Below are 25,924 nucleotides of genomic sequence, written 5' to 3'. Positions count from 1 at the left end.
AATCGCTGCCAAAGGTGATTCTACAAAGTATTGACTCAGGGGTGTGAATACTTATGTAAATGACACATATCTGTATTTCATTTTAAATAAATGTGCAATAAAATTCTAAAAACACATTTTCACTTTGTCATTATGGGGTATTGTGTGTAGATGGGTGAGAGAAAACAAATATTTAATACATTTTGAATTCAGGCTGTAACACAACAAAATGTGGATTAAGTCAAGAGGTATGAATACTTTCTGAAAGCATTGAAGCCTAGCCAGAATCCGACTGGACGTCATTCCTTGGAAAAATCCAGGAGAGCTCCATAAAAAAAAAACTAATGCCAAGGGTTTTATCAGAGTGCACAAATCAGTATGCCTACCTACCAAAGTCCAGCACTACTACCGCCCTTGTTAAAGCCACAACCTCCTGGCTGACAGCTACAGACTCCAAAAAAACAACAATGGTGAGGGTGTTACTTGCTGATATGTCCAAAGCCTTTGATTGAGTAGATCACGCAAAGCTCCTGCAACATCTGTCTGACATTGAACTGTGTCCAAGGTTACTGGCCTGGCTCCACAGCTACACCACAGGAAGAATGCAGAGTGTGATGGCAAATGGCACTTTTAGCCCTTGGTCAGAGGTCACCTCTGGTGTGCCACAGGGGGGTGTGGTTGCAAGATATCTGTTTCTCCTTCACATGTCCACCTGAAAAGTTGTCTTCAGTGACACACTGGACGATGTAGGGCTGTCCCGAGCCATACCATTAACCAGCATCAAAGAGGACATTTCCATGGGCTTGGAGGCAAAGCAGCTGGAAGACTGGGCCACATTCAACAACATGCTCCTGAATGGGAAAAAGTCTGTGGAAATTCTGATATATTATTCTAGAGAACCCACAACCCGCACCACTAATCCTAGAAGGACAAGAAGTACCAGTGGTAACAACAACTAAGTATATTGGTTTTCATCTAGACTCTAACCTCAGTGGTGACAGACATACTACACTGGTCAGACCTTGTCTGGAATACGGTGGAGTGCTGTTAGTTGGATGCAGTAAAAAGCAGCAGGCCCAACTAGACAGGGTGCAGAGGGCCTTGAGGATCATCTCCAGAGGTGGAGCAGTCCAACCACAGCTCCCCTCACTGCAGAGCAGGCTGCAGTGCACCTGGTGAAGGACATGCACACTCTTGACCATCCACTGAATGATCTGCTCCTTCCAAAAAGAGGTAACTGCACCACCAGGCTCCTGAGAAACAGCCACCAACTGTCCTGTATAACTGCCCGTACGAACCGCCTGCGAAACGCCACTCTACCCACTGCTATCAGACTGTATAATAACTCTAGCTCTTAAATGGTTCTCCCAAAAATAATATATTTTTTAAATCACATTTTAATATTTCAATTTCCATCATGAAAAATGTCCTGTAATGTTTTAAATTGTTCTATATTCTATGTATGTCACGTATTACGTGTTATGTATTTTAAATTAGTGTTTTGCAATGATTAGTAATGTCAATTCTGCATTTCTTCAGTTTCATCTGTGAGCAAGAATAAATCAACTCAAACTCTTCATTACGTTCTCTCTCTAGTCGGAATGCTGCTATGCCACGATCAGGACAGTGCGGAGTCGGCGAGAGATATTGCTCGGAAAACGTAACCTCATTCCAGGAATGGAATATAGCGGTGTACTCCTAAGTATCCCAACTGACAAATCGAGAAGATTGAAATACTGCTAGTTGTTAATGAATGTTCGTTTTTAGTCAGCATGCTAGGCTAGGCAATCCTATAGCAGCCCATTGGATTCCATGAAAAGGCGATGCCTAGCGTTGGGTTGAGTAGCTACAGGAAGTGTTGTCGAATCCAATATGCTACTCCAGTCAATATAGACACCGTTATATGGGATGATAATAAATAACATCGTCGCTGCAAGTTAGCTAGCTAGTGTTGGCTGTAGCTGAGTTGTCTTGGCGTCTCTCTCCCTCCGTCTGCTCGCACCATTCTGTATTTCCTGTTCTTCCGCAGCTGCAACAATAAAGTACCATCTTCTCCCTCGCATAGCTGTGTTCAGGTTTAAAACGTAGGTTTTAAAAAAAACACATGTATTTCAAATATCCGGATATCAGACAAAAATGAATGTTACTATTCGAATAGTAAAAGTATTTCAAACTACCATCCCTACTTTCTGCATATGTTATTATATAGCTATTTACCTGTTCAATTGTCATTTTAATTCATGATGGACATTGATTATTTTAGAACTTTTATGCCTTAGGAGTTTAGTACAACTGCCACGCTGGTGTATAGTATCATAACCCAATAATTAAAGCAATTTTAGTATTTTCTGTACTCTTTGCCTGGTCAAGTCAGTGTGCACCCTCCGCAAAATACTGCTGACATTTCTTTTTTGAAATAATTATGATAAACTTGAGCTTAAAAATTAAGTTTGGTAATTAATTTAACATCTGAAAAAAACAGGGCAAATATGAGGAACGTCTCTGAGGCATGGGTCTTTTCAAACTCCGAAACAATTTTCAATTCAGCATTTAGCAGTAATGCATGACACAGCATAAAGTAGGCGTTGCAGCCAGTTCCACTGAAATGCATCTAGGGAGGTATCGACTGGGTGGTAATGTTTCAAACATTATCATGTGTGTCAAATGCGTCAGTTTATTGTAGGCTATTTCCAAGATAACTGGGCTGCTATTGTCCGTAGACGTTCACTTTCGTTTTCGGCCTTGCGTCATCAGTAACTATTCGAAACTGTATTTATATTTGTTTGTAGGCGTGTTTTGTTTTATGCCCTCTATAAATACAGTTTCATTTAAGAATCATTTTCGTTTCCTGCTTTGTTGATGATGATGATGAGACTTTCTGTATGTCATATGGTTGGTTGCGGTCATATAAACCCATCATTGAGTCGGACACATCGGCAGGTGCCTCTCCTTCAAGTGTTAGAATCTGTATGGACTAATTTCATTAAGAATATAACACAACAATGATTTCATGGGGAGAGGATAGTCGTAATGGCTTTGGTTTAGTGAAGCCGAATGGTTTAGATACGACCAAAACGGAAATTAGTTGCGTTAATTTGATACACCTTAAATCTCAAATTCAGGGTCTGTCCGCAGGTAACAGTGTGGTCGCGTTTATCAGAAATAATGGGAGACTAGTGTCTGTCGCACGGATTCAAGAGGACCAAGATGGGAGAAGAATCACAGGGAAACTGAGTAGGTCTAATCTCCTTTCCAATCAATTTTCATAATATATTTTCTTGAGTTGCCCAATCATATTGTAACGACCCTGGGTTTATAAGCGCGGAAATCGACTCTGCCGCTGGAGCATGCTTTTGCGGCACAGTCGATAGCGCGCCGGACTTCGGGCTAGAAGGTCGAGGGTTCGAGACCTGCTCCCTGCCTGTTTCATTACACTGGTGTCGGAAGTGATCGGACCTCGCATCCACGACAGTGCGTGTGCTTGGCCGGTGAGCGCGTTCCTGTAAGACGTAAAGTCGCAAGCTAGCGCGAGGACGCGCTCTTTGAAAGGAGGGAGTAGTGTAACGACCCTGGGTTTATAAGCGCGGAAATCGACTCTGCCGCTTGAGCATGCTTTTGCGGCACAGTCGATAGCGCGCCGGACCTCGGGCTAGAAGGTCGAGGGTTCGAGACCTGCTCCCTGCCTGTTTCATTACAATATGTTTTATGTGCTTTAGAGAGTGTGACGTGTAAGGAGACGATTCGGGCTCTGAGTTGTGGAGATTCTCATGCTGTTTTACTGTCTGAAGAGGGCCGGGTTCTTTGCTTGGACAAGGCCAATATTCTCAGGTGGGATCCATTCCATAATGATACAGTTATATGTAGTTTACCCTAAGACATTGTCACCCTCTCATTCAAGTAGCTAAAGTATAAAAACAATTTGTCATTTAATTGAAATGGGCCAACTAATCTTATTCATCTTTCTTCTTTTTCCCCCCAGACCATTGGGTAACCTATGTAACCGACAGGTAACTCAGGTTGCATGTGGAGACCAGCATTCAATTTCACTAACACAGGGTAAATTACCATTAACACACCACTAATCGCTGTTTCACAATGCAACTTAACCAAAACAGTCTAACCTTTCAAAACTGTAATCCTGTACAATGTTCTCACTGTATGGTTGCTTACTTCTGATTTCTGTTCAGATGGTCAGGTGTTCACATGGGGTCAGAACACCAGCGGTCAGCTGGGTTTGGGGTGGGGCAAGCCCAGCGCCATGTCCCCCAAGCCCCTGAAGTCTCTATCAGGGATCCCCCTGGTTCAGATCACAGCAGGGGGAGACCACAGCTTCGCTCTGTCCCTTTCTGGAGCTGTGTTCGGCTGGGGCAAGAACACCGCCGGGCAGCTGGGACTAGGGGACACAACAAGTACAGTATACATTACACAATAGCATATGTGTTGACTCTTGTTAAATATATTTAAATAATCAAGGTCCAGACCGAAGACCATGAACAGTGCATTATTTGAAACAGGTGTGTTAGTGCTGGGTTTAAACAAAAGTCATCCCACTCAGTAGCTCTCTCAGGCTGTAGCTGGGGACCCCTGACCCCTGTAGCTGGGGACCCCCATTTAAGACAAGTCATAAATGGGCCTTTATCTGTCTAAAAACTATTTTAACCAGGATGAGAGAGCACAATGTGTCGTGTGGTTGAGGGTTATGTGTTGTAAATAAATAATTATAAAAAATAATATATAACAATAACAATAAAATGAACCCATTTTTCTGTAGACAGACATGCCCCAGCTCCTGTTGATTGCCTGAATCTGAAGAAGACTGTTTTGATTTCATGTGGAGGAGAACATACTGCCGTTCTGACAAAGGTTGTATATCTGTCTGACATAATTACACTTTTCCCTATCATTTGAACTAAATGTTGTTTGGACCATACAATATGTCTACATTTTATGTGCGTTTATTTATATTGGTGTCTCAATGTTCGCTACAGCCAACGACTGGAACGAACTGCAACAAACACTCAAACTGGACAGTTTTATCTCTACATTCAAATACTCAATCATGGGAACTCTTACTGACAGTTGTGGCTGCTTTGCGTGATGTATTGTTGTCTCTACCTTCTTGCCCTTTGTGCTGTTGTCTGTGCCCAATAAAGTTTGTACCATGTTTTGTGCTGCTACCATGTTGTGCTACTACCATGCTGTTGTTGTGTTGCTACCATGCTGTTGTCATGTGTTGCTACCATGCTGTGTTGTCATGTGTTGCTGCCATGCTATGTTGTCTTAGGTCTCTCTTTATGTAGTGTTGTGTTGTCACTCTTGTCGTGATGTGTTTTGTCCTTTATTTTTATATAATTAATTTATATTTTTAATCCCAGACCCCGTCCCCGCAGGAGGCCTTTTGGTAGGCCGTCATTGTCAATAAGAATTTGTTCTTAACTGACTTGACTAGTTAAATAATGTTGAAATAAAAAACAAACATAACAAATAAAATGTTTTAGTTTTTAGTTCCCTGGAAATTTGCATTGAAACATCCTCATTAACGTAGAGGAAAACACTATGATAACTGTCTGGGTTGATTTTGTTCTAGGGAGGTGTGGTGTTCACATTTGGCTCAGGCCGCTATGGACAGCTTGGACACAACTCTCTCCGAGATGAACTACAACCTCGAGTGGTGGGGCAATTCTGGGGGTCAAAGGTGACCCAGATAGCCTGTGGAAGGTAGGTTACACTTATTAGACATGATCTGGAATTGACAAAATGTTTAGACACAACAATTGATGTAGGACTGTTTTGGTTATTTTCATCCTAGCATAAGACCTTTTTAGAATTCATTGTTGATTTGAGAAATGTTTTTTCTGTCCGTTTGCCACATTAGACACCACACATTAGCATTTGTGGGGCCCTCAAATAAGATCTACTCATTTGGGCACGGAGAGCAAGGGCAGCTGGGAAATGGAGTAAAGATTGATCAGTCTGTGCCCCTTCCAGTACAACTGCCAGGTAAAACATTAATTTATGGTATAACTTTAGGCAGAGTACACACATTTTCAGAACAGATCAAACTTGAATAAATGTCAACACAACAAAATGCTTATTTCAATACTCAACTAAAATAACATGAGGTAAAACATGAAATAACATTAACTTGATAATCAACTATTTTTGTCAACATTTCAGACCAGATTGATGACCAGAAAATTGAACACATTTTTGCTGGAGGAAACCATTTCTTTGCATTGTGCACTCTTGGTCAGGTATGGACACAATGAGTTAGCAAAACAGGACATAGTTTGTCCTTTGTACTTAACATTGCTGTGATACGTTGCATCACATTGTCATCTTCCCAGGAGTCTGAAGAAAGGTCTAACAATCTCAGGTCAAGTGTGGGCAAAGTGACACAAGCTATAGATGAAAAAATCATTGACAAATGGATCTCGGAATGTGATTCAAAGTCTTGGAAAAAAGGACAGAAGTAAGTATGATATAAGTAACTATAATTTACCGTTGTTATTTCCTATTTTTGTTTATGTAGGGTCACATAATGAACTGAAAGGTTATTCAAACTTGTAATTGCAGGGAAATCACAAAAATGTTTTCTTCTGCATCATGTTTAAATGGGAGCTTTCTTGATAAAAGGTAACAGTATTTAATATTGGTTCAAATACATGATTGTCTTATGTTTGAAATATTACATTATCAAAGAATACTGATTTAAATATGGCATAAATATTGACAATTATTTCTTGCTTTTATTAGTTGTGACAAACATTACCAAACCTCACCAAAACAGTCTGGTCTGGATTTTTCACTCGTCCGAGGCGCATTCCGGAAGCTGGCGAATAAGGGCAAAGTTTTGACTGAGGTATTTTGTGAATATATTTATAAATTGATATGTAATCGATCCTATTCTGACATGTATCTTGAACGAGGGACGATTCACACACCTCTTTCATTGCACTAGGTTGAAGCTGTTGTCCAGCACACACTGCTTCCCTCCCTGTATGAGGAGCCCATTGGAGTGGAGAGCTTGAGGGTCTACCTGGTTCTCCCTGAGCTCCTCAGGGTCCTTCACAAACAGCACAGAAGGACAGATCTCACCGAAGCCGTTGCTGCTGCTATCCTCAGACTGCACCCCGACAAGCTGCAGGTCCTCGGTAATGTTGCCGTCCATTTCAAATGTTTAAAGTGTGTCACGCACTCGTGACCCTGGGATCAAACACCTGCTCCAGGTCCTCGGCCATCTCCACAGAGTCAGTGTCCATGCTTCTCTGCTCGTACTGTCAATCCATTTATAATGCTGTTTTCCCATTTTGACCAGTCATCTTCGAGGACCAATCTGGTGGCAGTTATTTCAATGCAACCTATTTAGAATCGATGAGACTGTAACTGAGATTTGATGAAATATTATTTTGCTGACAAACATGTAAAATATTTAGCTAATACTTGCAAATAATTGTTTATTTATTATCAATGTATTTTACTTTTCTATATTATTTCAAAGGCAAACCAGAAATCTGTAGAGACCCAGACAGTTCCAGACAGTACCTTTTGTATGGAGGAGGGTAACTTCAATCGCATATTTCTAGATGAGGACGTAAAGCTTTGGCGTTTATGGTCAAAGCAGGTAAGAAAAGTTATTTAGTCTCAGTCACCGATTGCTAACAATGCTAGTTGCTGTCACTCTTGAGGTGTTTTGATGTTCGTTGTTTGGGTCTTAGAAAGTGTCCTGGCTGCATCTCAATAGAGGCTTTAGATTTCCTCTACCTGAAATGGTCTGGAAAGAGAGAGTGAAGGAAACATTTTGTTTTCCTACTGGAGAATCTTTCTCACCTACTAAAGTTCCTTCTTATCAGCGCAGATTAACATAATTAGACAAAGAAGCTACTTAATTGAGATGCATTGTATGTTTTCTTTTGCATCACTTTCAGGATGTGGATCAGACACCTGCCATCTTTTGTCGTTACCCATTCTTGATGAACCTGCAGAGCAAGATAAATGTTTTTAACATCAACGCCGCACTCACACAGGTAATGAATATTGCTTCTCAATATATAGTATTATAATATACAGCAGATACTATAAATCAGGGCGGCTAAACCCCCTACTAGAGACCAACTGACTGTGTATAAAGGTTTTTGCTCTTGCCCTGCTCTAACACACCTGATTCTACTAATCAGCTGCTCACCAGGATCTTGATTAGCAGAATCAGGTGTGTTAGAACAGGCCTGGAGCAAAAGCCTGTAATTCAAGTAGCTCTAGAATATTCACCATCACTACTGAAGAAACCAGACATATTTCTTGACCTTTTTGATGGAAGAAACTGGTTGAAATAATACCTGTCTTGTATACTAGAAAAGCACTAACTGAAGACTTAATATTGTACTGTATGCATTGCAGAATCCACCTAACAATCGCCAAAGGACTGGCATGGGGCCTTTTGACATGTTCCTCGTGGCGGCGCCTGCTCCGTTCTTTGAGCTGAGGCTGAATAGAGCATCACTCATCGAAGACACTTTCCATCAACTGAGTGTAGCTTGTCCCAGTACCTTCAAGAGGTTCCTTGTGGTAAGTCCATATTTTTTAATATGATGAGACAATGTTTTGAACAGAGAAGGGCTATGCCAAAATGTACTGCTTACCTCTCTCAGGTGTATTTCGACGAGGATGCGAAGCTGACAAATGTCTACAAAAGGGACTTCTTCCTCCATTTGTTTGATAAGCTGTTGGTCCCCGAGTCTGGGATGTTCATGTACAACGACACCGAGACGCTGGCCTGGTTCCCTGCAATGGTGAGGCACGTTTAGGGAAATCACACATGGATTATGAGGTTTTCCGCACCTCAACACATTATAGAAATAAAATATTGATAATTATTGTACTTTCAAATGTGCTGGTAGTGAAACACTGTAATGATATGTTTCTAGAGAGGAACTATTATAGTATTACTACTGTATTAATAGCCTACTACTGTATTCTAGAAACCACAATACCTACCCTTTACTGTATATGAATCATTTTCCCCAGATTAACAACAGCATGTCCGATACTTTCACTCATGGATTATTTCTTGTCTCTTGTCCAACACATCCTCACTAACAGCCTAGAGTGGAGGAGAAGCGTTATTTCCTGTTTGGGGTTCTGTGTGGGATGGCCCTGTATAACAACAACATGGTGCACCTCCCCTTCCCCATGGCCTTCTTCAAGAAGCTGGTGAACATCAAGCCCTCTTTAGAGGACCTGAGAGAGTTTAGCCCCATTGAAGCAAGGTAAATTCAGACCATAATATATTGTTATCCCTTAGTCATTAATGTATTACAGTACAGGCAGGTGTATTTGTTATAAGGACACCAAGGACAGATTAAGAAATTGCATCTCAATGCATTTTATTGCATCTCAGGGGCAGGGCACTTGCTCTGTGTGGATAAGCAATTATTCATTATTTGGATCAATTGTTTTTCATTTATGAAAGCATGATTTATTGATTGCCGATTTATAATTGTCCCATCTATTGTCACATATTATTTGCAATGCTTTTGAAGGAGTTTGCAGTACATCTTGGATTACCCTGATGATGATGTTGAAAACATGGACATGACTTTCTCAGTATGTATTGCATTCAAACAGTTTGATCGATGAACAAATAAAATGTAACATAATACAGATGTAGGATTTTTATTTGATCACTCTTTTGTTGCTGACAATTTTCCCACACAGCAAGAAATGCAAACTTGTAGTGTATTCAAGGTTTTAAAAGGCTTCTAAAGTTAGTAATTTACACTTTAAAATGACAGACTTGATTTGCCCTTACGAAAAATCTATCAACCCCTACAAAAAATGTCCATTAATTATAATACACATAATTCACATTTCCAGTTGCTGCAGGATTATTTTCCTGCTGTATCAAATTGGCTCAAATTAAGATCCTACATTGAAGTGAAGTGGTATGAATTACTGAACATTAGATCAATTATATTATTTTAGTGTGTATGTCTCTCGCAGATCACTCCCATCTATTTGTCCATATCCTCAGTCTGCAGTGTTATCATTGTTCATTTACCTCACTATTTTCATTACTCACTATTATAGGTGATGTGGGGTGATGTAGCGGTGGAACTTGATCCCAAAGAAACTGGAAAACTTGTCACAAGTGCTAATAAGTAAGATTATAGCAATATTTACAACTGACAAAATACAAGGTTTACAGTATGACACATTTTTCCATTGCTACAGCTACCAGGATTGGGGTCAATTCCATTTCGGCAATATCATCTCACATTGAAATGTAATTGTATGAATGGAGAAATCATAATGGAAAGTAAATGACGCTTCTCATTCCTTGAATTGACATCATCTGGAATTGACTCCACCTATACTAGCTACAACTCAATGGATATCTGACTCTGTCTGTCATTCTTTTGACAGGAAGGAGTTTGTTGACACCTATGTGAACTACATCTTCAACCAGTCAGTAGAGGTGGTGTTTGAAGAGTTCAGGAAAGGCTTCTTCAAGGTGTGTGACAAGGACATGGTGGAGTTCTTCCAGCCAGAGGAACTGAGGGGAGTGATGGTGGGGAAGGAGATTTTCGACTGGGAGACGCTGAAACAGGTCAGAACCATGTTTTGTTACGACATGACTGAAGCTCAATCCCAAATCTACCCCTAGCCAATTGTCTACATCTGAGCGCATTAGACAAGTAAAACATATAATATATGCAGAAATGTCACGTAGCCTATCAGAGGGCAAGATGGAGCCTAAAAAACAAGTGTCCTGGGGTTGATTTGGGATTCATGGTGAACATGTTCTGAAACCTAGCTAAAATGTTGTTTTGATACATTGATTTGACAAGTAGTTTGAATGGTGTTAAGTGTCTATTGCTTCAATATATTAATTGAGGGCATTTCCCCCAAAACTAGAACACTGTGTATGAAGGAGAGTACCATGCTGGGCATCCCAACATCGTCACATTCTGGGAGGTGTTTGAGGAACTGACAGAGGATCAAAAGAAAGCATTCCTGTGTAAGTATGGAACATTTTCATTGTAACAGATGAACCAATAATGTAGGCTACTGATAATAAAGTTCTGTTCTGTCATTCACTGCCCTCTCCCTTTTACCACCTTTGCCCCTTCAGTGTTCCTGACTGGCTTTGATCGTGTGCCCATCCTGGGTATGAACCAGATCAGGATGAGGGTCCAAACCCTTCTCAACTCCTCCCAACAGCATTTCCCAGAGGCGCTGACCTGTCACTCTCTGTTGCAGCTGCCCATCTACCCCTCCAAAGAGACACTACAGAGCAGGCTTATAGAGGCTGTTGGCCACAACAGAGGCTTCTGGAATGAATAATGGGTGTATAATGTTGCTGCTGTATATACTCCTCTCCTGTGTTCATCTTTTCATTGTTCCATAGTTGGGTTTAAGATTTGGATTGATTTAATGTAGGGTTGTATTTCAAATCCTAACTTGAGATCTGTGCGGTACTATGACATTATCATATTTCATTCACCAAATTTTATTAAAACATTTATAAATCAAAAAGTACAGCATGGTTTGTGCCTGCACATTAAACAACACATTAACAAAAATGATAACAACCAAGATACAAGGAAATCCCAAAGTATTTGAAATAATCTAATTGTTAAAAGGAAGCATATCAGGTTTTCAGTTGAACACAAGAACTATTCATTTTCAAGACCCACCAAATGGTTCATTACAGAAATCAATGAAAACATAATATCCCTGCAGTTAGGTGGCACACAATATGGTACAGATCATTTGGCACACATCCTTCTCAACCATGTTCTCCAATTCACAATATAGGGCAGGATTTAACTCAAGGCGCTCTATAGCGAAGCGCACTATAAGATACTTTTAAAGGTAATTTACACTTGAGCAGACATGCCAGCGTTACCATGAATGTGATCTCAGTGAACAATGGAGAAAGTGCCTTTAAAATTCGTATTTTGGGTTGTATAGTGCCTTGACATAAAAATAAAACCTCCAGGCTCATGATTTGAGCACCACTGACCTCAACTTATATTTAGAGTACTACTCAAGTTCATAGCTCTTCTAAATGAGTAATTTTCCTTCGTGAACTTGATTCCATTTCCAAAAAGACATACATACTGTGCAAATGACGCATACTTAATTCCCTTTGAATGGAGACGCTCGTGTGAACAAAGTCATATCCGGTTTTAAGACACTATATAGAGGTCATGTTAAAGGTACAGTCACCCGTGGTTAAATTACGAACATTACTCTTTGATTTTTAAAAGATCAGTGCAAAATAGATCACTTCCAGATCAGTGGAGGCTGCTGAGGGGAGGACGGCTCATAATATTGGGTGGAATGGAGTGTTTGGTGTATGTCATACCATTCCACTGATTCCGCTCCATCCATTACCACAAGCTCATCCTCCCCAATTAAGGTGCCACCTATCTGTTCCAGGTAAATACAGTAAGTATATTTTTGATCAGCGCTCATCATAAGAGATCTTTAGGTAACAGCGCCCTCTGGTGTTTGTGTTCAGACTTAACAATGGCGTTCAGGAACGAGGTGTTGGTGAACTCCATGGTACAGGGCCTGGGGGTGCATGGGTCCCCCTCCAGCTCCAGGGCGGTCACATTGTTGGGCGCGGCCGTGCTCAGGATGCTACCGGGCACGTACAAGGTGAACTGTGGGCCGCGAGCGGGCCAGTAGAGGCCCAGGTTGAAACCGTTGATCCACACCTGGCAGTAGTGATTAAAACAAAACAAAGGAAAAGCATTAAAAAAAAGTCTAGAAATAACGTACATGTTCAGGACTCTGTAGTGTCAGGGACCATGAACAAATATGCTGCACCAGGTTATATGAAACTAACGTGGTTCAGTAAACCACGCTTATGTGATGAGTAACCTTGTCTGAGATCTGAAGAGATGTGTCTAAGGTTAATGCCTAGGCTTTAGCTCAGAGGGCTAACACACCAGTCTTGTCATCGCACAGAAGTCACAGGTCAGTTATACTGACCAAAAGTATAAACACAACATGCAACAATTTCAACGATTTTACTGAGATACTTGTGCCCTGTATATACAACATAAATATAAATATATACTTTATACACAAACGAATATATAGATATACATTAACCTTTTGATACAGGATGCAGTGATGAGTATCAATACTGTCATCTGTAACAAAACGAAGGGCACTATGGGAGATGGCATCCAAAGGTTTAAGAGTAGCAGCAGCTGATAACTAATATCACTATTATCAAGAACAGATCAAAAGGTTGACTGAATAATCTGCTTCCTACTGCTTAGAGAAAGGAACGGTCTGTTTCTGTAGAAAAATCTTAGCTTCTTAACCAGCTCATCTATTACTGAACAAAAATATAAACGCAACACAGGAGGTTGGTGGATCCTTAATTGGGGAGGACAGGCTCATGTTAAAACCTTTTCTCAATAGGGGGTGCTGTTTGCACTTTGTAAAAAATTCGTTCCCAAATTAAACTGCCTCGTACTCAATTCTTGCTCGTACAATATGCATATTATTATTACTATTGGATAGAAAACACTCTCTAGTTTCTAAAACCGTTTGAATTATATCTGTGAGTAAAACATAACTCGAGTTGGAGCAAATTTCCTGTGAGGAAGTGAGAAGTCTGAAATCATGCAGGCTGTTCTGAGGTCAGTTTATTAATTTGCCTGTCTTCTATTGGTTGAGATGCACTGCATACGCCTTCCCCTGGATGTCAGCAAATAGTGAGAATTGGAATGGAGTTGCTAGGCAGATCTGAGGCCTTATAAATAGGCTCGGAACGTGGGGTCCTCTCTTTCCTTCGTTCGCCATGACGCAAGACAGACCTCAGGATGGCGTTCTAGAAAGCTCCCGTTATAGCCCTTAGATATATCCGGCTCTGATTTTATTCGATATAGGTGTTAGAAACATCATAACGTAGTTATTTTAAACCGAGTTATATCAGTTTATGTGAGTATATTGCGATTTTCGGAATTTTCTTTGTGCTGCGCAATAGTGAGTTGGGCATGTCTTCGCCACATGGCTAATGTTTACAGCTAATTCCAAAGTTGAAGGCGACAATCTACAACCGAGCAACGATTCTTTTGGACAAAGGACAACTTGCCCAAGATTCTGATGGGAGCTCATCAAAAAGTAAGAACTATTTATGATGTTAATTCGTTGTTCTGTTGAAAAATGTAAAACTCCTATTCCGCCATTAATTTCGGTGCGGTCTCGCTTTAACGCACGCTGTATGTCGTAGTAACGTTAATTTTAAAAATCTAACACAGCGGTTGCATTAAGAACTAATGTATCTTTCATTTGCTGTCCAACCTGTATTTTTTAGTCAAGTTTATGATTAGTTACTGATTAGATTAGGTGCCTCTCCCAAGATTTCTCCCGACATATTGTTGGCAGCTTGGCTACTATTCTCATTGTATAACCACGATTTGTGCCGCTAAATATGCACATTTTCGAACAAACTCTATATGTATTGTGTAATATGATGTTATAGGACTGTCATCTGATGAATTTTGAGAAGGTTAGTGAAAAAATGTATATCTTTTGCTGGTTTATTCGTTATCGCTATTGTTGGCTTGAATCAATGCTGTTGTGTGGTTCGCTATTGTAGTAAGCTAATATAATGCTATATTGTGTTTTCGCTGTAAAACACTTAAAAAATCTGAAATATTGGCTGGATTCACAAGATGTGTATCTTTCATCTGGTGTCTTGGACTTGTGATTTAATGATATTTAGATGCTAGTATTTACTTGTGACGCTATGCTAGGCTATGCTAGTCAGCTTTTTTACTGATGGGGGTGCTCCCGGATCCGGGATGGTGTGCAAGTAGAAGTTTTAATGGCTGGAGCGGAATTCGTGGAATGGTATCAAATACAACAACCACATGGTTTCCATGTGTTTGATGCCATTCCATTCACTCTGTTCCAGCCATTATTATGAGCTGTCTTCCCCTCAGCAGCCTCCACTGAAACGCAACATGCAAAGCGTTGGTCCCATGTAGCGTGAGCTGAAATAAAAGATCCCAGAAATGTTCCCTATGCACAAAAAGCTTATTTCTCTCAAATTTGTTTACATCCCTGTTAGTGAGCATTTCTTCTTTGCCAAGATAATCCATCCAACTGACAGATGTGGCGTATCAAGAAGGTGATTAAACAGCATGATCATTACACAGATGCACGCACCTTGTGCTGGGGACACAAATATTTGCAGTTTTGTCTATAAACGTTGATGGAGGTTGCAATTGGCATGCTGACTCCAGGAATGTCCACCAAAGCTGTTGCCAGATAATTGAATGTTAATATTTCTACCATAAGCTGCCTCCAACGTAATTTTAGAGAATTTTGGCAGTATGTCCAACCTGCCTCACAACTGCTGATCACATGTATGGTGTCGTGTGGGCGAGCGGTTTGCTGATGTCAAAGTTGTGAACAGAGTACCCCATGAGGCAAATGGTGGTCACACTAGATACTGACTGGTTTTCTAATCCACACCCACAATTTGTTTTAAAGTATCTTTATTCCCAGTCATGTGAAATCCATAGATTAGGGCCTAATGAATTAAATTAAATTAACTGATTTCCTTATATGAACTGTATCTCAGTAAAATCGTTAATTGTTGCATGTTGTGTTTATACTTTTGGTCAGTATAACTGACCTGTGACTTCTGTGCGATGACAAGACTGGTGTGTTATCCCTCTGAGCTAAAGCCTAGGCATTAACCTTAGACACACCTCTTCAGATCTCAGACAAGGTTACTCATCACATAAGTGTGGTTTACTGAACCACGTTAGTTTCATATACCCTGGTGCAGCATATTTGTTCATGGTCCCTGACACTACAGAGTCCTGAACATGTACGTTATTTCTAGACTTTTTTTTAATGCTTTTCCTTTGTTTTGTTTTAATCACTACTGCCAGGTGTGGTCAACGGTTTCAACCTGGGCCTCTGCTGGCCCGCTCGCGGCCCACAGTTCACCTTGTACGTGCCCGGTAGCATCCTGAGCACGGCCGCGCCCACAATGTGACCGCCCTGGAGCTGGAGGGGGACCCATGCACCCCCAGGCCCTGTACCATGGAGTTCACCAACACCTCGTTCCTGAACGCCATTGTTAAGTCTGACCACAAACACCAGAGGGGGCTGTTACCTAAAGATCTCTTATGATGAGCGCTGATCAAAAATATACTTACTGTATTTATCTGGAACAGATAGGTGGCACCTTAATTGGGGAGGATGAGCTTGTGGTAATGGATGGAGCGGAATCAGTGGAATGGTATGAAATACACCAAACACTCCGTTCCACCCAATATTATGAGCCGTCCTCCCCTCAGCAGCCTCCACTGATCTGGAAGTGATCTATTTTGCACTGATCTTTTAAAAATCAAAGAGTAATGTTCGTAATTTAACCACGGGTGACTGTACCTTTAACATGACCTCTATATAGTGTCTTAAAACCAGATATGACTTTGTTCACACGAGCGTCTCCATTCAAAGGGAATTAAGTATGCGTCATTTGCACAGTATGTATGTCTTTTTGGGAATGGAGTCAAGTTCACGAAGGAAAATTACTCATTTAGAAGAGCTATGAACTTGAGTAGTACTCTAAATATAAGTTGAGGTCAGTGGTGCTCAAATCATGAGCCTGGAGGTTTTATTTTTATGTCAAGGCACTATACAACCCAAAATACGCCTTTTAAAGGCATTTTCTCCATTGTTCACTGAGATCACATTCATGGTAACGCTGGCATGTCTGCTCAAGTGTAAATTACCTTTAAAAGTATCTTATAGTGCGCTGCGCTATAGAGCGCCTTGAGTTAAATCCTGACCTATATTGTGAATTGGGGAACATGGTTGAGAAGGATGGGTGCCAAATGATCTGTACCTAACTGCAGGGATATTATGCTCTCATTGATTTCTGTAATGAACCATTTGGTGGGTCTTGAAAATGAATGGTTCTTGTGTTCAACTGAAAACCTGATATGCTTCCTTTTAACAATTAGATTATTTCAAATACTTTGGGATTTCCTTGTATCTTGGTTGTTATCATTTTTGTTAATGTGTTGTTTAATGTGCAGGCACAAACCATGCTGTACCTTTTGATTTATAAATGTTTTAATAAAATTTGGTGAATGCAATATGATAATGTCATAGTACCGCACAGATCTCAAGTTAGGATTTGAAATACAACCCTACATTAAAACAATCCAAATCTTAAACCCATCTATGGAACAATGAAAAGATGAACACAGGAGAGGAGTATATACAGCAGCAACATTATACACCCATTATTAATTCCAGAAGCCCCTGTTGTGGCCAACAGCCCCTATAAGCCTGCTCTGTAGTGTCTCTTTGGAGGGGTAGATGGGCAGCTGCAACAGAGAGTGACAGGTCAGCGCCTCTGGGAAATGCTGTTGGGAGGAGTTGAGAAGGGTTTGGACCCTCATCCTGATCTGGTTCATACCCAGGATGGGCACACGATCAAAGCCAGTCAGGAACACTGAAGGGGCAAAGGTGGTAAAAGGGAGAGGGCAGTGAATGACAGAACAGAACTTTATTCTCAGTAGCCCACGTTATTGGTTCATCTGTTACAATGAAAATGTTCCATACTTACACAGGAATGCTTTCTTTTGATCCTCTGTCAGTTCCTCAAACACCTCCCAGAATGTGACGATGTTGGGATGCCCAGCATGGTACTCTCCTTCATACACAGTGTTCTAGTTTGGGGGGAAATGCCCTCAATATGTTGAAGCAATAGACACTTGACACCATTCAAACTACTTGTCAAATCAATGTATCAAAACAACATTTTAGCTAGGTTTCAGAACATGTTCACCATGAATCCCAAATCAACCCCAGGACACTTGTTTTTTAGGCTCCATCTTGCCCTCCGATAGGCTACGTGACATTTCTGCATATATTATATGTTTAACTTGTCTAATGCTCTCAGATGTAGATAACTGAAACGGGGTAGATTTGGGATTGAGCTTCAGTCATGTAGTAACAAAACATGGTTCTGACCTGTTTCAGCGTCTCCCAGTCGAAATTCTCCTTCCCCACCATCACTCCCCTCAGTTCCTCTGGCTGGAAGAACTCCACCACGTCCATGTCACACACCTTGAAGAAGCCTTTCCTGAACTCTTCAAACACCACCTCTACTGACTGGTTGAAGATGTAGTTCACATAGGTGTCAACAAACTCCTTCCTGTCAAAAGAATGACAGACAGAGTCAGATATCCATTGAGTTGTAGCTAGTATAGGTGGAGTCAATTCAAGGAATGAGAAGCATCATTTACTTTCCATTATGATTTCTCCATTCATACAATTACATTTCAACGTGAGATGATATTGCCGAAATGGAATTGACACCAATCCTGGTAGCTGTAGCAATGGAGTGTCATACTGTAAACCTTGTATTTTGTCAGTTGTAAATAATGCTATAATCTTACTTATTAGCACTTGTGACAAGTTTTCCAGTTTCTTTGGGATCAAGTTCCACCGCTACATCACCCCACATCACCTATAATAGTGAGTAATGAAAATAGTGAGGTAAATGAACAATGATAACACTGCAGACTGAGGGTATGGACAAATAGATGGGAGTGACCTGCGAGAGACATACACACTAAAATAATATAATTGATCTTATGTTCAGTAATTCATACCACTTCACTTCAATGTAGGATTTTAATTTGAGCCAATTTGATACAGCAGGAAAATAATCCTGCAGCAACTGGAAATGTGAATTATGTGTATTATAATTAATGGACATTTTTTGTAGGGGTTGATAGATTTTTCGTAAGGGCAAATCAAGTCTGTCATTTTAAAGTGTAATTACTAACTTTAGAAGCCTTTTAAAACCTTGAATACACTACACGTTTGCATTTCTTGCAGTGTGGGAAAATGGTCAGCAACAAAAGAGTGATCAAATAAAAATCCTACATCTGTATTATGTTACATTTTATTTGTTCATCGATCAAACTGTTTGAATGCAATACATACTGAGAAAGTCATGTCCATGTTTTCAACATCATCATCAGGGCAATCCAAGATGTTCTGCAAACCCCTTCAAAAGCATTGAAAACAAGATGTGACAATAGATGTGACAATTATAAATTGGCAATCAATAAATCATGATGCTTTCATAAGTGAAAAACTATTTATCCAAATAATGAATAATTGCTTATCCACACAGAGCAAGTGCCCTGCCCCTGAGATGCCATAAAATGCATTGAGATGCAATTTCTTAATCTGTCCTTGGTGTCCTTATAACAAATACACCTGCCTGTACTGTAATACATTAATGACTAAGGGATAACAATATATTATGGTCTGAACTTACTTTGCTTCAATGGGGCTAAACTCTCTCAGGTCCTCTAAAGAGGGCTTGATGTTCACCAGCTTCTTGAAGAAGGCCATGGGGAAGGGGAGGTGCACCATGTTGTTGTTATACAGGGCCATCCCACACAGAACCCCAAACAGGAAATAACGCTTCTCCTCCACTCTAGGCTGTTAGTGAGGATGTGTTGGACAAGAGACAAGAAATAAGCCATGAGTGAAAGTATCGGACATGCTGTTGTTAACCTGGGGAAAATGATTAATATACAGTAAAGGGAAGGTAGTGTGGTTTCTATAATACAGTAGTAGGCTAGTAATACAGTAGTAATACTATAGTAGTTCCTCTCTAGAAACATATCATTACAGTGTTTCACTACCAGGACATTTGAAGCTATTTGAAAGTACAATAATTATCAATATTTTATTTCTATAATGTGTTGAGGTGCGGAAAACCTCATAATCCATGTGTGATTTCCCTAAACGTGCCTCACCATTGCAGGGAACCAGGCCAGCGTCTCGGTGTCGTTGTACATGAACATCCCAAACTCAGGGACCAACAGCTTTTTAAACAAATGGAGGAAGAAGTCCCTTTTGTAGACATCTGTCAGCTTCGCATCCTCGTCAAAATACACCTGAGAGAGGTAAGCAGTACATTTTGGCATAGCCCTTCTCTGTTCAAAACATTGTCTCATCATATTAAAAAATATGGACTTACCACAAGGGACCTCTTGAAGGTACTGGGACATGCTACACTCAGTTGATGGAAAGTGTCTTCGATGAGTGATGCTCTATTCAGCCTCAGCTCAAAGAACGGAGCAGGCGCCGCCATGAGGAACATGTCAAAAGGCCCCATGCCAGTCCTTTGACGATTGTTAGGTGGATTCTGCAATGCATACAGTACAATATTAAGTCCTCAGTTAGTGCTTTTCTAGTATACAAGACAGGTATTATTTCAACCAGTTTCTTCCATCAAAAAGGTTAAGAAATATGTCTGGTTTCTTCAGTAGTGATGGTCAATATTCTAGAGCTACTTGGAATGCAGGCTTTTGCTCCAGCCCTGTTCTAACACACCTGATTCTGCTAATCAAGATCCTGGTGAGCAGTTGATTAGTAGAACAAGGTGTGTTAGAGCAGGGCAAGAGCAAAAACCTGCATACACAGTCAGTTGGTCTCTAGTAGGGGGTTTAGCCACCCTGATTTATAGTATCTGCTGTATATTATAATACTATATATTGAGAAGCAAGATTCATTACCTGTGTGAGTGCGGCGTTGATGTTAAAAACGTTTATCTTGCTCTGCAGATTCATCAAGAATGGGTAACGACAAAAGATGGCAGGTGTCTGATCCACATCCTGAAAGTGATGCAAAAGAAAACATACAATGCATCTCAATTAAGGAGCTTCTTTGTCTAATTATGTTAATCTGCACTGAGAAGAAGGAACTTTAGTAGGTGAGAAAGATTCTCCAGTAGGAAAACAAAATGTTTCCTTCACTCTCTCTTTCCAGACCATTTCAGGTAGAGGAAATCTAAAGCCTCTATTGAGATGCAGCCAGGACACTTTCTAAGACCCAAACAACGAACATCAAAACACCTCAAGACTGACAACCACTAGTATGGTTAGCAATCGGTGACTGAGACTAAATAACTTTTCTTACCTGCTTTGACCATAAACGCCAAAGCTTTACGTCCTCCTCTAGAAATATGAGTTTGAAGTGAACCTCCTCCATACAAAAGGTACTGTCTGGAACTGTCTGGGTCTCTACAGATTTCTGGTTTGCCTTTGAAATAATATAGAAAAGTAAAATGCATTGATAATAAATAAACAATTATTTGCAAGTATTAGCTAAATATTTTACATGTGTGTCAGCAAAATATTATTTCATCAAATCTCAGTTACGGTCTCATCGATTCTAAATAGGTTGCATTGAAATAACTGCCACCCTGGCACCAGATTGGTCCTCGAAGTTGACTGGTCAACATGGGAAAACAGCATTATAAATGGATTGACAGTACGAGCAGAGAAGCATGGACACTGACTCTGTGGAGATGGCCGAGGACCTGGAGCAGGTGTTTGATCCCAGGGTCACGAGTGCGTAGAATATGTTCACTCCTCAGAATCCCCGACAGGACCTTCTTCCACACCCCAATGTGCTTGGTCATGACAGACGGCTTCAATGAGGACCAGCAGTCACCTACAGGACATGATAACACACAGATCACTTTCTCAAACCATTCGTGGGGGTATAGAATTTGATCTACTTCACAATCATTCCAGGGGCACCCCCAATGTGCACACGTTTTGTTTTAGCCCAGCACTACCACACTCGATTCAAATTACCAATGGTTTTGTAAATTTAGCCTAGTCTAAATCTGCCAGACAGCGAATGAACAAGGACAAAATAAGTTCTCTACAGCACAAACAGATTTATGACTACGTTATTGTTGATTAGTTGAATTTGGGGTGACACACTTTAAACATTTGAAATGGACGGCAACATTACCGAGGACCTGCAGCTTGTCGGGGTGCAGTCTGAGGATAGCAGCAGCAACGGCTTCGGTGAGATCTGTCCTTCTGTGCTGTTTGTGAAGGACCCTGAGGAGCTCAGGGAGAACCAGGTAGACCCTCAAGCCCTCCACTCCAATAGGCTCCTCATACAGGGAGGGAAGCAGTGTGTGCTGGACAACAGCTTCAACCTAGTGCAATGAAAGAGGTGTGTGAATCGTCCCTCGTTCAAGATACATGTCAGAATAGGATCGATTACATATCAATTTATAAATATATTCACAAAATACCTCAGTCAAAACTTTGTCCTTTTTCGCCAGCTTCCGGAATGCGCCTTGGACGAGTGAAAAATCCAGACCAGACTGTTTTGGTGAGGTTTGGTAATGTTTGTCACAACTAATAAAAGCAAGAAATAATTGTCAATATTTATGGCATATTTAAATCAATATTCTTTGATAATGTAATATTTCAAACATAAGACAATCATGTATTTGAACCAATATTAAATACTGTTACCTTTTATCAAGAAAGCTCCCATTTAAACATGATGCAGAAGAAAACATTTTTGTGATTTCCCTGCAATTACAAGTTTGAGTAATCTTTCAGTTCAGTATGTGACCGTACATAAAGAAAATAAGGAAATAACAACAGCGCTAAATTATAGTTACTTATATCATACTTACTTCTGTCCTTTTTTCCAAGACTTTGAATCACATTCCGAGATCCATTTGTCAATGATTTCTTCATCTATAGCTTGTTGTGTCACTTTGCCCACACTTGACCTGAGATTGTTAGACCTTTCTTCAGACTCCTGGGAAGATGACAATGTGATGCAACGTATCACAGCAATGTTAAGTACAAAGGACAAACTATGTCCTGTTTTGCTAACTCATTGTTTCAAACCCGAAATGTGTCCATACCTGACCAAGAGTGCACAATGCAAAGGAATGGTTTCCTCCAGCAAAAATGTGTTCAATTTTCTGGTCATCAATCTGGTCTGAAATGTTGACAAAAATAGTTGATTATCAAGTTAATGTTATTTCATGTTTTACCTCGTGTTATTTTAGTTGAGTATTGAAATAAGCATTTTGTTGTGTTGACATTTATTCAAGTTTGATCTGTTCTGAAAATGTGTGTACTCTGGCTAAAGTTATACCATAAATGAATGTTTTACCTGGCAGTTGTACTGGAAGGGGCACAGACTGATCAATCTTTACTCCATTTCCCAGCTGCCCTTGCTCTCCGTGCCCAAATGAGTAGATCTTATTGGAGGGCCCCACAAATGCTAATGTGTGGTGTCTAATGTGGCAAACGGACAGAAAAAACATTTCTCAAATCAACAATGAATTCTAAAAAGGTCTTATGCTAAGATGAAAATAACCAAAACAGTCCTACATCAATTTTGGTTGTGTCACATTTTGTCAATTTCAGATCATGTCTAATAAGTGTAACCTACCTTCCACAGGCTATCTGGGTCACCTTTGACCCCCAGAGTTGCCCCACCACTCGAGGTTGTAGTTCATCTCGGAGAGAGTTGTGTCCAAGCTGTCCATAGCGGCCTGAGCCAAATGTGAACACCACACCTCCCTAGAACAAAATCAACCCAGACAGTTATCATAGTGTTTTCCTCTACGTTAATGAGGACGTTTCAATGCAAATTTCCAGGGAACTAAAAACTACAACATTTCAATTGTTATGTTTGTTTTTTATTTCAACATTATTTAACTAGTCAAGTCAGTTAAGAACAAATTCTTATTGACAATGACGGCCTACCAAAAGGCCTCCTGCAGGGACGGGGTCTGGGATTAAAAATATAAATTATTTATATAAAAATAAAGGACAAAACACATCATGACAAGAGAGACAACACTACATAAAGAGAGACCTAAGACAACAACATAGCATGGCAGCAACACATGACAACAAAGCATGGTAGCAACACAACAACAGCATGGTAGCAGCACAACATGGTATTAGCACAAAACATGGTACAAACATTATTGGGCACAGACAACAGCACAAAGGGCAAGAAGGTAGAGACAACAATACATAATGCAAAGCAGCCACAACTGTCAGTAAGAGTTCCCATGATTGAGTATTTGAATGAAGAGATAAAACTGTCCAGTTTGAGTGTTTGTTGCAGTTCGTTCCAGTCGCTGGCTGCAGCGAACATTGAGACAGCAATATAAATAAACGCACATAAAATGTAGACATATTGTATGGTCCAAACAACATTTAGTTCAAATGATAGAGAAAAGTGTAATTATGTCAGACAGATATACAACCTTTGTCAGAACGGCAGTATGTTCTCCTCCACATGAAATCCAAACAGTCTTCTTCAGATTCAGGCAATCAACAGGAGCTGGGGCATGTCTGTCTACAGAAAATTGGGTTCATTTTATTGTTATTATTATATATTATTTTTTATTATTATTTATTTACAACACATAACCCTCAAACACACGACACATTGTGCTCTCTTATCCTGGTTAAAATAGTTTTTAGACAGATAAAGGCCCATTTCTGTACTTGTCTTTATTTTCTTCACATTTCAACCACCAAAAAATGTGGTTCATATGAAATAAATCAGGGGTCTCCAGCTACAGCCTGAGAGAGCTACTGAGTGGGATGACTTTTGTTTAAACCCAGCACTAACACACCTGTTTCAAATAATGTACTGTTCATGGTCTTCGGTCTGGACCTTGATTATTTAAATATATTTAACAAGAGTCAACACATATGCTATTGTGTAATGTATACTGTACTTGTTGTGTCCCCTAGTCCCAGCTGCCCGGCGGTGTTCTTGCCCCAGCCGAACACAGCTCCAGAAAGGGACAGAGCGAAGCTGTGGTCTCCCCCTGCAGTGATCTGAACCAGGGGGATCCCTGATAGAGACTTCAGGGGCTTGGGGGACATGGCGCTGAGCTCGCCCCACCCCAAACCCAGCTGACCGCTGGTGTTCTGACCCCATGTGAACACCTGACCATCTGAACAGAAATCAGAAGTAAGCAACCATACAGTGAGAACATTGTACAGGATTACAGTTTTGAAAGGTTAGACTGTTTTTCGATTAGTGGTGTGTTAATGGTCATTTACCCTGTGTTAGTGAAATTGAATGCTGGTCTCCACATGCAACCTGAGTTACCTGTCGGTTACATAGGTTATCCAATGGTCTGGGGGGGAAAAGAAGAAAGATGAATAAGATTAGTTGGCCCATTTGAATTAAATGACAAATTGTTTTTATACTTTAGCTACTTGAATGAGAGGGTGACAATGTCTTAGGGTAAACTACATATAAATGTATCATTATGGAATAGATCCCACCTGAGAATATTGGCTTTGTCCAAGCAAAGAACCCGGCCCTCTTCAGACAGTAAAACAGCATGAGAATCTCCACAACTCAGAGCCCGAATCGTCTCCTTACATGTCACACTCTCTAAAGCACATAAAACATATGATTGGGCAACTCAAGAAAATGTATTATGAAAATTGATTGGAAAGGAGATTAGACCTACTCAGTTTCCCTGTGATTCTTCTCCCATCTTGGTCCTCTTGAATCCGTGCGACAGACACTAGTCTCCCATTATTTCTGATAAACGCGACCACACTGTTACCTGCGGACAGACCCTGAATTTTAGATTTAAGGTGTATCAAATTAACGCAACTAATATCCGTTTTGGTCGTATCTAAACCATTCGGCTTCACTAAACCAAAGCCATTACGACTATCCTCTCCCCATGAAATCATTGTTGTGTTATATTCTTAATGAAATTAGTCCATACAGATTCTAACACTTGAAGGAGAGGCACCTGCCGATGTGTCCGACTCAATGATGGGTTTATATGACCGCAACCAACCATATGACATACAGAAAGTCTCATCATCATCATCAACAAAGCAGGAAACGAAAATGATTCTTAAATGAAACTGTATTTATAGAGGGCATAAAACAAAACACGCCTACAAACAAATATAAATACAGTTTCGAATAGTTACTGATGACGCAAGGCCGAAAACGAAAGTGAACGTCTACGGACAATAGCAGCCCAGTTATCTTGGAAATAGCCTACAATAAACTGACGCATTTGACACAC

General features: G+C 40.4%; 2 protein-coding genes across 2 annotated transcripts; one reads left to right on the top strand and one right to left on the bottom strand.

Annotated features, from left to right (window-relative positions):
* Positions 1-2,668: 2,668 nt before the first annotated feature.
* On the top strand, positions 2,669-11,450 carry LOC120052195 (probable E3 ubiquitin-protein ligase HERC3). Its single transcript, XM_038999028.1, has 19 exons — positions 2,669-3,213; positions 3,696-3,807; positions 3,959-4,035; positions 4,167-4,388; positions 4,751-4,842; positions 5,567-5,697; positions 5,855-5,979; positions 6,157-6,217; positions 7,166-7,229; positions 7,481-7,603; positions 7,908-8,006; positions 8,377-8,544; positions 8,628-8,768; positions 9,079-9,245; positions 9,519-9,582; positions 10,066-10,136; positions 10,402-10,585; positions 10,894-10,996; positions 11,111-11,450. Exons 1-19 carry the CDS (start codon positions 2,982-2,984, stop codon positions 11,320-11,322), a joined length of 2,448 nt encoding a protein of 815 aa, XP_038854956.1. The 5' UTR covers positions 2,669-2,981; the 3' UTR covers positions 11,323-11,450.
* Positions 11,451-17,085: 5,635 nt separating this feature from the next.
* LOC120052194 (probable E3 ubiquitin-protein ligase HERC3) lies at positions 17,086-25,629 on the bottom strand. The gene is made up of 23 exons (XM_038999027.1): positions 25,346-25,629; positions 25,155-25,266; positions 24,927-25,003; positions 24,596-24,817; positions 24,116-24,207; positions 23,287-23,417; positions 23,005-23,129; positions 22,751-22,827; positions 22,514-22,641; positions 22,347-22,406; positions 22,121-22,226; positions 21,829-22,021; positions 21,365-21,519; positions 20,983-21,105; positions 20,580-20,678; positions 20,042-20,188; positions 19,818-19,958; positions 19,331-19,497; positions 18,991-19,054; positions 18,438-18,508; positions 18,010-18,193; positions 17,603-17,705; positions 17,086-17,488 (listed from the first exon to the last, which is right to left on the bottom strand). The coding sequence occupies exons 1-23, from the start codon at positions 25,575-25,577 to the stop codon at positions 17,280-17,282; spliced, it is 3,018 nt and encodes a 1,005-aa protein (XP_038854955.1). The 5' UTR covers positions 25,578-25,629; the 3' UTR covers positions 17,086-17,279.
* Positions 25,630-25,924: the final 295 nt, after the last annotated feature.

The sequence above is a fragment of the Salvelinus namaycush genome, chromosome 8 (genome assembly GCF_016432855.1).
Source record: "Salvelinus namaycush isolate Seneca chromosome 8, SaNama_1.0, whole genome shotgun sequence".
Lineage (NCBI taxonomy): Eukaryota > Metazoa > Chordata > Actinopteri > Salmoniformes > Salmonidae > Salvelinus > Salvelinus namaycush.
Note: the sequence above shows the minus strand (reverse complement) of the source record. Positions and strands in the feature narration are given on the sequence as shown.

Bases quoted from the DNA above. Each gene is read 5' to 3' on its own strand.
- LOC120052194 (XM_038999027.1), bottom strand. From the start codon at position 25,577: ATGATTTCATGGGGAGAGGATAGTCGTAATGGCTTTGGTTTAGTGAAG. The intron at 23,418-24,115 runs GTTGTATATCTG...ATTTTGTTCTAG, and splicing joins ATACTGCCGTTCTGACAAAG to GGAGGTGTGGTGTTCACATT. The intron at 18,509-18,990 runs GTATGTATTGCA...TCACTATTATAG, and splicing joins ACATGGACATGACTTTCTCA to GTGATGTGGGGTGATGTAGC.
- LOC120052195 (XM_038999028.1), top strand. From the start codon at position 2,982: ATGATTTCATGGGGAGAGGATAGTCGTAATGGCTTTGGTTTAGTGAAG. The intron at 5,698-5,854 runs GTAGGTTACACT...TTGCCACATTAG, and splicing joins ACCCAGATAGCCTGTGGAAG to ACACCACACATTAGCATTTG. The intron at 7,230-7,480 runs GTCAGTGTCCAT...ATTATTTCAAAG, and splicing joins TCCTCGGCCATCTCCACAGA to GCAAACCAGAAATCTGTAGA.